Source organism: Vespula vulgaris, chromosome 4, assembly GCF_905475345.1.
Source record: "Vespula vulgaris chromosome 4, iyVesVulg1.1, whole genome shotgun sequence".
NCBI lineage: Eukaryota > Metazoa > Arthropoda > Insecta > Hymenoptera > Vespidae > Vespula > Vespula vulgaris.
In genome coordinates this window covers 10,296,540-10,308,591 of record NC_066589.1, presented here as the reverse complement: position 1 = coordinate 10,308,591, position 12,052 = coordinate 10,296,540, and the positions used below count along the sequence as shown (strand labels likewise).

Sequence of the window (12,052 nt, the reverse complement as noted above, 5' to 3'; positions counted from 1 at the left end):
TCTCTCTCCGTTTCTCTCAACCTTCTCCGCCTCTTCCTTTATCAATCGTACGAGTTTACGAACGTTTCGCAAATCGGTATCTCGCGCGTTCGCTCTTTGCCCTCGACGGAATTTGAACCATGTACGGAGATCGAGGATTAAAGTTATCGAGACCCTTGAAAATAGTAGCGTTTAAACGATCCTTCGATAGACGAATAACTCGAATCCGATTTCCCGCGTGGAAAATGGTATTCGAGATGGCAATACGAAATTCGGACTTTAGAAAGTTAATCGGAGTTCGAGGAAAGCAACGTTAAACGTTTAACATTTAAAAACTATACTCGTAGTACTCGCGAAATATTACCGCGTGTTCGCGCTTAGAGAGCTCGTTCCTCTATTTTTTGCACGCCCTCGCGCATCCTATATTTTTTTCGAATCGCAAGCTACAACTTCGTCGTCCGTTGTTCGCTCCTTATGAAACTTGTCTCTCTTTTCCGAAAAACCACAAAATTGCATCTCGCGTAGATCGCAAACTCCGTCGAAAGTGTTTCGAAAACGACGAGAGGACTTTCAAGAACCGTTCGTCGTCGAGATAACGAGAACGTATTCTCTCGAAAGCGTATTCGTCGTATCGAAAATTGCAATTTGGTACGCTCTAACGTGCCTTCTAAATCGTCTTAAAAATTATCTTTTACGACTAGAAAAACTATTCGCGAGCGTCCTTTGAGTTTACAAAAATTCTAAAATGTCATACGGCAAGGACGATCGCGAATGAGGAAAGAACGAAAACGATCGTTCTCTCCCTACGATCCCTTTCGTTCCTTACCTCTTTCTTCTATCATCATTCTTTCTCTTTCATCCTTTCTTTCTCTCCTCCACTCTCACTCTCTCTCTCTCTCTCTCTCGCGCGCGCGCTCTTTCTCTCCGTCTTTCTCACTTCTTTCTTTCTATGCCTCACACTCACGACACTCGTATCGCATCGAATGATTGGCAAAAATCGAATCACGATCGATTCGACTACGTAGACGAGGAAAGCGGTTTTGTTTGAAAGAAAAAGATAAAAAGAAAAAAGGAAAGAAGAAGATAAGGAAAATCATTCGACGCGATTTTGAGATAAAAAAGAAAAAACGGCAAAAACGATCGTAGACGCCTTCGATCGAGTTTCTCATTTTTTCTTGACGTACTGGAAAGCGCGCGGAACGTTCGAATCTGTAGAACGCGATAAACGCGCGCTTTCCAGCGTCTCTCGGTTCCTGAAAACAAAGATACACTTTATGCCAAATTCGAAGGCGATACGCGTACGAATATATGCACGTATATAAATGTATACTTATATGATTATATATAGATACATATATATATATATATATGTTTGTGTGTATATATATATGTATTTCGAGTGTTTGTGCGCGTGTAATATATATATATGTGTGTGTGTACACGTGTGTACATATACACACATATATATATTATAATGTAGATATAAAATTTTCTGTATGTATGTATTGTATAAGTATAAGAAAGTTCATGCACACCTCAATCTTTCTGCCCTCAACCACGGTGCCGTGTAGCCTCTCACGTGCCCGGTCCGCGTCAGCACTATTTGCGAATGTTACAAAACCGAATCCCTGCATGCAAGGACAGACAAAACAACATGCATTAAACTCAACTTACAGACTGCCAGCGCTTCGCAAGTAGCCGACTGGCTGGCTCGACATTTCGCACTTTCGCGTATCCTCCGTGCGCATACACGCGCGCATCTCTATCTCGTAAAGGGACTTTCCAATTCTCGCGCAAGTACGCATCGATTTGCTCGAAGATACTCAAAGATCGAAATGTCGAAATACCAGCGGAGATCTGCGAGCGCCTCATACTGCTTACGGAGACGCACCAAACAACGTGCAACAAATAAGTAAATGTAAAATTATGGTAAAATCATGGTCATGGTCACATTAATCATCTCATTGTCATATCATACCATATCATATAATCATATCGTATCGTGTCATGTCATTGTGATAATCGTCATATCGTTCGAGTAACAGATTCTTCCTTGTACCGAGCGGGGGTGCGTGTACCAGAGAGAGAAATAATAAAAACGAAGAAAACGAAAGGGGAAAAAAAAGGAAAAGAAACGAAAAAAAAATGCGAGGCAAAGATGGGTCATCACCAGGACGATAATCGTTGGACGATGATCTAGGCAGGAGCTGCCAGGAAAAGAACGGAGATGCTGGCGAACGGCGCGCTCGACGGTGTACTTTACGTCGTGTCGTGTGTGTGCTCTAGGTTCGATCGATCGATCCTAATAATACGTAACTATATATCGAACGATAAGAAAAATCGATCTCGACACGCTCACACCGCGATCGTAAATGGGTCGGGCGAAGCAACGAGAGATCGATCTTTGGTTTTTCTAATTTCCTTATCTCGACCTTATCTCGAGGAAGGAGAGAAAAAGTAAAAAGAAGGAGGAAAGAAGGGATAAAGAATAAAGTCGATAAATTCCTTTTTCCTACAAAGTTGGACGTGGGTTGGACGTCGAAAACGGAAAAGTCTTTTCGCGCTTGTAGCTTTAAAAGGAGATAGGAGCGGCTGATCCTACCGAACGTTTGCCTTCTTCCCACGGGAATGGAAGACGGCGCAAGAGAAGAGGGATAGAGAGAGAGTCCGAGATAATCGACTTTCCTCCTCGTAATTGCCGCACCGATATCGCGAGATGCTCGCTCCTGCTTTCGACGAATCTTATTAAGTCCAACGAATCGAGACGCAGCTTCTCTCTCTCTCTCTCTCTCTATCCACCTCCGAGACGAACGGCGGGGTTGCGCAAAGTAATTCCACGGATCGGAGAGATGGCGCGAGAAAGGAATAAGAAGGACGATGGTAGGTAAAACGTTAAAAGTCACCTTGACCGGCATCTCGCGAAACCGATAATAATCGATATTTTTGAACGTCGGAACGGTGGCGCGTCGTGACGACGTCGCGACGTTCGCGCTTCGTGATCGCATACTTTACATATTCCATGCATAATAAACGAGCTCGCTTTTTCTCACGCCTATCCCGCGTCTCCGACATGGTAACAATTTCCCGAGAATTTAGACAAAGTTGCCTTCGACTTTTCCTTCCTTGTCTCTGTACGCGAAAATTTTGAGCGATCTTTCAAAGGGGACGAGTCGAAAGAAAATAATGACAATTCCGCGTAGCTCTTTCAACGGAAATTTACACGGACATCGTATTCGCGCGGACCCTCTTGTCGTGCTTCGCCATCGCCTTAATGTCGGAGCTTTTTTCACGGCTATTTTCAGCCCCTGCTGCGACCAGCGAGATAAAGCCTTTCTCTTTCTCTTTCTCTCCCTCTCTCTTTCCCTTCTTCCAGGCAGCCGCATTTTGTACGTCAAGAGGTAGAAAAGCTAGGAGCTCTCGTGACGGGAGATCGAGCGCGATTCGAGAACCTCCTTTAAAGGTCTTATCGGTCTTTGGAAAATTGCGGCTCGTGGTGGGTGGTACCGGCATATCCTTGAGAAAATCCAAGAGAAAATCAATCTACGGCGCTTCTTCGGCACGCTCCACTCTCCGAACGATTAGACCCCGAACCGTTGACCGACTCGGTCGGCTCGAGCGCGATCTCTTTTAAAGCGCGCGCGCGAGCGCCTTTGGAAAAAGTCGGAAAGGAGCGATACGCGCGTCTCGATTATTATTATTATTATTATTATTATTATTCCGGAGATCGTCATCTTGCACGGCATCTCGCACGGCATCTCGCGCACCCGCGCACGTCGTCCTATGAATTTTTTATCACTCCCCGTACCGTGCGTGCGGCAAACTTTGATAAATATTTCCTCGGACCGTGCGACGACGACGGCCATCTGATTCGAGAGCGTGGCCTCGCAATAAATAATAACGACGCGAAGGCGTTGCGACGAGAGGTAGGAAAGACGAGGAAACGGAGAGAGAGAGAGAGGGAGAGAGGCCGAGGAGATTCTTCTCGCGGTAAAAGAAGAACAAGATAAAAGAAGAGAAAAGATGAGAAAGGAAAAGAAGAGAAAAGACAAAAAAAAGAAAAATAGTCGAGAAAACGTACGATCGCCGCACCCGCGAGTATTAACCGTCGATACGAATATACGGGCCGAGGCGCGAGTTTCGCTCGATCGTATCGCTCCTTTTCTCAGAGCCAATTCCGCGATAAAATCGAAGGAACGTGGAATTTTAAACGTACTCCTAATCTCGCCCACCTTTCTTTTTCCCTTAGAAAAAAGATCGAAACGTTCGAGAATAACACGTATCCGCGCGTCTATAAGCACGTAATACCCGTTTATAGTAATAACGCTTGCAAAGGGGATACGAGGTTTCTTTTTCCCGCGGAAAAAAGGGACTCTATCGTTGGATCGTCCGCAGTCGTTCTCGAGACGATTAATTGCTACCTCAACCGTGATCGATTACCAGACGTTTTCTCCAGCAAAGTGGAAAAGGTCCGACTACAGATCAGGCACAGCAATTCTCTCCTTCTCAAGCCCCCGCCATTCTACTGCACGTTATACATATACGTAGATACGTTCGAATGTAACAATCGCTGAGATATATGTATTATATACGTGATTATACATAAAGACTACCGCATATTAAATGAAATTAATCAATGTTACAACAACGATTTTTTTCTCTATCGTCGCCGGACATACGGGCTCTCATTGCCTCACTACTAACGAATTCATTCCGTTTAAAAGAAGAAAGCGAATAGTTACACGCATGTGGTAAATATGACTGCTCATGCAAGCTCGGGTGAAACGATAAATAAGTACGTACGTACGTACGTAAGTAAGTAAGTAATTAAGTAAGTAAGTAGGTAGGTAGGTGAGTGAGTGAGTAATAAAGTAACGATAAAGTAACGATGTCGTTGTAATAATAATAATAGTAATAATGTAGTAGTAATAATAATAGTAATAATGTAGTAGTAATAATAATAATAATAATAATAATAATACTGGTAAGAAAAGAGAAACAAATGTCGACACATCCGGCGTGCAGGTACTCCAAGTATTCGTCAAAGTTCATCCTCCTACGTAAGTTGAGGAAAAAAAAGCGAGATAGCGATAATAAAAGATAAAAAATGTGAAAGAAAAAAAATGGAGAGAAGGGAGAAAAAATTAAGGTGGAATAAAAGAAGAATAGGTACAAAGAGCGTAATAAATTTATAACCAGAGAGCGAAAATATTGCACTTGCACATTGCGGCATATATATCTGTTGCATCAGTGCCCGAGATAGGAGGAAAAGGTCTCGGCATTCGTAACGCAATACAACAAAGTACCAACGTTGATAAACATTCCTTATCGACCGAGCGAATGATCAGCGGCTGCGATCGTACGGATTACGACGCGTATCGTATCGCGGAAAAAGGGACGTCGTAGTACGTCTTTGTTTTTTCCTTTCTTTCGCTCGATATTCTTATATCCTGCGATAGAACGATCGTAAACAGTGTCCATCGACGACGCGCGCGTGGCCGATGCCAAACGATCGCAAATATACACACACACACACACACATATATATATATATATATGCACGTATGCCCAGGTATACGCGTACACCGGGGCCGTGTGAAAAGAGTAGCGATGACGATTACTTACAATTGGATTAATCGTTGATTAATCTGGAGAGCCATTATATTTACTGTTATTATTACTATCATCATAATTACGATTATTATTACTGTTATTGTCACAATTACTACAACTACTACCAGCATCAACGAAGCCAACGACCAGAGTGACTCGGAATCGCGAACGCTCGTTGTTATCGATCAGCCCCCGCTACTACAAAAATCTTCTATTATTTCTCTTCGTTCAACCTCCCCCGCTCTTTCTTTCTCTCAATCTCGCTCTCACTCACTCGTTCTCTCTCTCTCTCTCCCTCTCCCTCTCCCTCTCTCCCTCTCTCTCTCTCTCTCTCTCTGCGTAAGAAACCTTATTCGGCGCGATTAACTTTGAATAGAAATTAAATGGAAAAAGAAACGAATCGAGCGAGCGAACAAATTTCTTTTTTCGAGAGAGACGCGCGTGTGCGTATGCGTGTCCGAGCATCCCGTATATCCGCGCTTACACGTAAGAGCGTGGCGAATAACAATAATTACCCAATTAATTAACAGTGAGGTGCGAAACATAGCAAGACAGAATAAAAAGATATTAACACTACTTTCGCGTCGACCGGGTGTGTGAGCGTGTGCGTGTGTTTCAGAAGAGACAACTATATTCAATGAACAATCAAGTCAAACAATTAATCAACCGTGTTGTTATGTAAGTATAGATATTATATGCGCTATACAGTGAGTGCTAACACGGCAGGAGAATTTTTTGGAAATGAGAATTGGACGGGAAAGGGGATAGTGAAAGAGCTTGAAACGTCGATGTGCTTTCTCGTTGAAAAGAAAATCCAATATTTTCTCTCTTTTCTTTTTCCCTTGGTGGGGGCGCGATCGTCGAACCATTATCGTCGAAACGTATCAAAGAAGAAGGAAACGACGAAGAAAAGGAAAAGAATTTCGCGGACGTTGAAAAGTACGCGCCCGTGTTTCTTCTCTTTTATTTATTTTTTTTGCTTTTATCTCTTTCTCTCTTATTATCGCTTTTTTTACCAGGTCGAAAAACAAAGCCTACCAGCGCGAGATAACGAAGAGGAGCGCTCGGAGCGCGCACAATTCCCGTTACGTTCGATCGTTACTCTCCGACCTTTCGCGAATCTGCGCACGGCTCTCTTTTAAAGGACGGTAAAAGTAAAATATGGAAGGAGTATTTTCGTTCGAAAAGTGGATGAGTAGAAAGAGCAGGAAATTGAAAAGTACTCGAAGTAGTGTGACCGAAGCTGCCAAACAACGATATAAAAGCGCACAAAACAATACGAGAGATTCAAGATTATATATTAGTGTATGTCTGTATATACACATACACGAAAGAGAGAGAAAAAGAGAGAGAGAGAAAGAGAGAGAGAGAGGAGGGAAGGAGAATCGAAAGCGAGGAAAGAAGAAAGACTAACGAGATCAAAAGTATCAATTTCTCCGTGGATGGTGCACGAGAGATTTCCCTTTTTTCTTTCCTCCTTTCCTTCGTCTGTCTTACTCTCTCTCTCTCTCTCTCTCGCTCTCTCTCTCTCTCTCTCTTCGTGTCCGTTCTCCTATACTCTTTCTTTCTTTCCTTTAACAAACAGTGTCCTACAGGATAATAATGTGTGTCGAATGAGGGAAATTCAGAGTTTCGAGAACATTCTTTTTGGCCGTTTCCTCGAGTTTCATGGACAACGACGTTTTTCAAGATCGGACGAGGATCCAAGTGAAGAAGACGTAGCCGGACGAGCCTTTCGAAGGAGGATTCGAGAGAATATAAAATGCGATCCGCCGAACGACGGTAAAATCGAAAGCAGCGTTCTCTATTCTAAGACACATACGTGATCATAAAAAAAAAAGAAAAAAGAAAGAAAAAGAAAAAAAAAAGAAAAAGAGAGAGAAAAGGAAAAGAAAAAAAAAGAAAATGGGGAAAAAAGTAAAAGCATTGGCCTCTCGTTATACCTTCCACTCACCTATAAAAAAGCGTGCGACTACTATTTACATATAATAATAGTAATAATATAATAATAATGATTGTAACAGTCAGATATAGAGATACCTTTCGTATTATAACGTGTATATGCGCACATATCTATGCGACGGGTATAGTGCGCGTGTAAATATATATATATACATATATATATATATATAAAATGTGTATACATGTGTATATATATATGTATGTATATAAATATACATAGCACACACACACACACACATGAGTTTTGCTAAATGCAGTATATTATATATGTACGTATCATGCTGGTCACGTTGCAAGTGGATTAGTCGAGGCTCGGCGATCGCGATGGAAAAGGAAAAGAAAAAAATATGGAGCGAGGAAATTGAAAAATTGAAACAGTTGGTCGATCCGCACTTGGAAACGAAGATATTACTAGATATCACTGTTCTCTGTCGTCTACTTATTTTCTCTCGTCCTTCGTACTTTGGATCCAACGACAATTTCTCGAAACTCGTAAGGATCGGGCTCGAGAATATCGGATTTTGTGAATTCGGAGAATAGAATTGGTAACAGAGGTGCGACAAAGTTTCATCAAATCAAATGGGCAGCATCTCCCGAGAATTTTTCCTTGGCGAGCGGAAGTAACGCTCGACCGGAATCGCCATACGTCCGTAATAGCTCGTTCGAAAGTCATTACAGTTTCGAAAAGTTCCGATACGTTCAGCGTACTCGTCGTACGTCTTTTTCGTTTTGTACTTTTTTTGTACCTTTCGAACGAGCACGTCGTACGAGGCGCTACGATCGATTCTATCGAGTATAACCAATGGGAACTAAATAACGATAAAATGCGGAAGGCTAGCTAGTAAAAATGCAACAGCTCGTCTAACAACTACGAGAGAACTAACGCCATTGGTTATATACTACATATGTATATATATATATATATATATATATATATATATATACATACGCGTGCGTGTCGTGTCACCGGAGCACATACGCGAAATCGAGAGGGCAAGCGCGACGGAACGACTCTCCTCTCCGCGTTCTTTCCCCGTTCCTTCACCGGTTCGATTCGAAACAAACGAAAACAAATAAAAAGGGCGATTCTCTCGGACTCGCGTTGGATCTCGTCGCGCTTGCTCTCTATGCTCTTTTCCTCTTCGGAATTACGTTTATATATATATATTTTTTTTCAAATGCTGCGCTTCATTAGGGATGCCACATTCCATTTACATTGACGAAGCTTTCGAAAAAAATGTCCTTCTTTCTCTTTCTCCTTCCCTCACTCTTGGCGCACGCACACAGAAACACGCAAACAGCCAAGCACACGCGCAAACGTACGATCTTTCTGTCTCTCCCTCTCTTTCTCGCTACCTTTCGTACTCGTGTAAACTCTGACACTCTTAAAAATATAGATGCGTTACTCTGCGAGCCTTTGTAAAATGCAAGAGAATGACTCTAATAGCGATTAAAGATAAAACGTTACAGATACCCAAGTTTACAACCAACTTCAAAGTTCGATCGATCGTGCGGTTTACAAAGGCGATAGAAACAAAAATGGTTAAAATACGTAAAAATATATATCGTAGGATGCGATGGCAACGCTCTCTTAAAGATAAATCGAAAGAAATATAGATATCGTTTGAATCGATTACAACCGATCGTCGCTATCGTCGTCTCGAAAGTCGAAAGCCGAAATCGGTCCGAGATTCTACCTTTCGATCGACTCGTCGAGAAGCTCGCGCGAAGGAGGAAACGAAGGATTTCTCCGTGAGTACGTGGAGAAGGATCGAGCAGGAAGATAAGGGCGGACCGGTTGCACGGGAATTTAATTAATCTCCCCACCGCCCGAGAGAACTTCCTGAGAGAGGCGGAACGTGGAAGTGGACCACTTTGCGTTCAATATTCGCTTCGGTGATTGGTCGTTACGAGTACGGACGTACCCCGCTTTCGGACTTCCTGTTCGAGATCGTCGCGCCCGTTGCTCCGACGGAAGCTTATTCGAGCGTTACTCGGCTCTTTAATCTACGGCTAATAAGTATGATTGCCTTTTCTAAACTTCCGATTCGCTTAATCTTTCGCCTAGCCTCGTTGCCCCGAGGGAGGATCCGGCAAAAGCGATTTCGACGCGACGGCGAAACCAAACTCGGATGATTTTACGTCGTCGTCCTCGTGGGACGCCATTTCGCGAGAAGATCGAGCTCAACCTCGCTCACCGGAGAGAGGGAGAGAGGGATAGAAGTAGATCGTTTCCTACATTCGCTCGAGATTAAATTCACGCACCGAAGGAAAGACGAGGTAATAATAATCGTAAGCTAACGCGAAGAGAAGACAAATTTAGAATGCGAGCTTTGCACGATTCGTTACACACGTTTTCTCTCGACGGGAAGGCACGGAGATGGAGAGGGAGAGAACAAAGTTGGTCGCGTGAGTAACACGATTACAACTGCAAACGAACGATCAAAATAATAAGACGCGTTTAAGAGTTACAAGCGACCATTACTCTCGTGACTATTCATAATCCAAGGCGATTTGTCCTATCGTCGGGTCGCTATCGGCTTTCTCCACCGTGCCGGTAGAATATTACCAGAACGTAAGTCGGACGATCTAGAGAAAAATCCCAAAGGGTACGAGGGCGACGGCGAGGATCGAAAGGGGAAGGAAACGAAAAATTCGAAAGAGCGCGAATCGATCGGCGAGTCGTCGTCGTCGTCGTCGTCGTCGTTGTCGTCGTCGTCGTCGTCCAGTTGGTAAAGCCGAACCCTCCGCGGGAAGTTGATGAAGTGCACTCGTGTGTACTTGACGCAAAGACGCTGAGTATGCAGGCTCACCGGATGCCGCCTGTCGGCACGATCTATTACTGCGGATCTTATCCAGACCTCTGTCATCCATATTGAAAGCTATTTACATAACCGTTTCCGCGGCACCGTGCGAAACCCCTTTCGTTCTCCCTTCGATCCGCTTGCACTACCTACGCGTTTACCCAACTAGCACCGATTTTCGAAACGTCGGCGACTCGTTAGCCCCGTTCGCTTTCGCGATTCCGAGACGACCGAGCGACGAGAGCGTTGCCAACGCGCTGAAAAAGAAGAAGGATAAGCAGCGAGGAGATGCAGAGCCGCGAGCTAGCCCTTTATTTCTCTCTCTCTCTCTCCCTCGACGGGAGAGACTTTGATCGAAAAACGTGGCTAGTTGCGGCGGCGCTGCACCTTTCCCGAAACGTCGATCGATCTATCGGCGATCCGAGAGAGAAGGGAACAAAGTCGACGAGAAAATCTTCAAAGTCGAGCGCGTCGAACGTCGAACGAAAATGAGAGCAATCGCGTTTGAGAGATCGATCGACGTCGCTGTTCCCCTCAACGAACAAGAACGATAGAATTAAATGTCCGAGGACGGGTTGAAAGGGGTGGCTCGCAGCCTATAGATCGACGTGAGCTTACCTTGCTTCCTCTCTCGTTAAAAATGATTTCCACGTCGAGGATCGGGCCGAATTGCTGCAACAAACGTAAAAAGGAAAGAAAAATAGGAATCGAGAGTCGAGGAATATGGGGGGGGGGACGTTGTTCTCCCCGAACACTCACCCCGAACATCGCCCTCAAATCGGGGTCTCGGAAACGAAAGGGTATATTGCTGACGTGAAGGCGTTTAGGCTGGCCCTTCAGATCCGCGGCCTGCGTCACGGTCGCTGGTGTCGTGGCGCCCGAGGTCACCGGGACGAGAGATCCCGCATCGACGGCTCCTTCCGGGTTCGTCTCGTTTCCTCCTTGCGTGGTCGCGGCTTGTTGTCCGCCTCCGCTCGCGGCCGCTGCCGCTGCTGCGGCCACCGCCGCCTGAAACACCTCCGACTGTTCGGAGATAAACGATCGGAGATAAATGTGGGCTCTTTATCGTCCGCCCGTCTAAATCTTATTCGCGCGCGTTCGCCTTTAAATAACTGTCGCGTTTTTCGAGAGGCGTGACACCGACTCTCTATACGCGGACAAAGTCGGACGGGCCGCGAACGTCGAACGAGTGGTGTACGGCTGAAAGTGGTCAGCCGGAGCGGTACGCCGAGCTTATCGCGCTCCGACTACTAACGAGCCCGAAGCAACGCGCGGTGCTTCCTCGGCCGCGAGCGTCGAGAGAATATCAAGCGTTACGTCCGAGTTCGCGTACAACGTGACGATAATATCTAAAGTCCATTCGGATATGCTCGGGGCTGCGTAGATAATACGTAGATTCCTATCGGGTCGAACGTACGCCTAGGAGAGGAACCGTTAGAACGCGCGGCTCCTCGGTCGATCGAGGGCGAACGAAGGCGTTCGTTAAGGGCAAGAAGACGCCGATCCGACCTCGTAACCGCGTAACCGAACAACGAAAGAGTAAAAACGTAGCAGGAATATGGTGTTCGGATGCGAGCGATATCGTTCGTCGAAACGGCGATACGTCGTTTCGAAAGCTCGCGAGAAACCGGCATCGGGGACGACGTTGCGCGTAAGTGCGAAGAGTAAAGCGAACGAGAGCGATAAGGAGGCCGCAT

At 45.0% G+C, this 12,052-nt stretch overlaps 1 protein-coding gene across 8 annotated transcripts in view; it reads right to left on the bottom strand.

Annotated features, from left to right (window-relative positions):
• LOC127063536 (RNA binding protein fox-1 homolog 2) overlaps nucleotides 1-12,052 on the bottom strand; it is a 77,800-nt gene that overhangs the window by 26,812 nt on the left and 38,936 nt on the right. For all 8 annotated transcript variants that reach the window (XM_050993478.1, XM_050993479.1, XM_050993473.1 and 5 more), the window contains 3 exons: nucleotides 11,115-11,378; nucleotides 10,974-11,027; nucleotides 1,515-1,607 (listed from right to left, as the gene is read on the bottom strand). In XM_050993478.1, coding sequence (XP_050849435.1) covers nucleotides 1,515-1,607; nucleotides 10,974-11,027; nucleotides 11,115-11,378 — 411 coding nt within the window. The remainder of the gene's footprint in view (nucleotides 1-1,514; nucleotides 1,608-10,973; nucleotides 11,028-11,114; nucleotides 11,379-12,052) is intronic.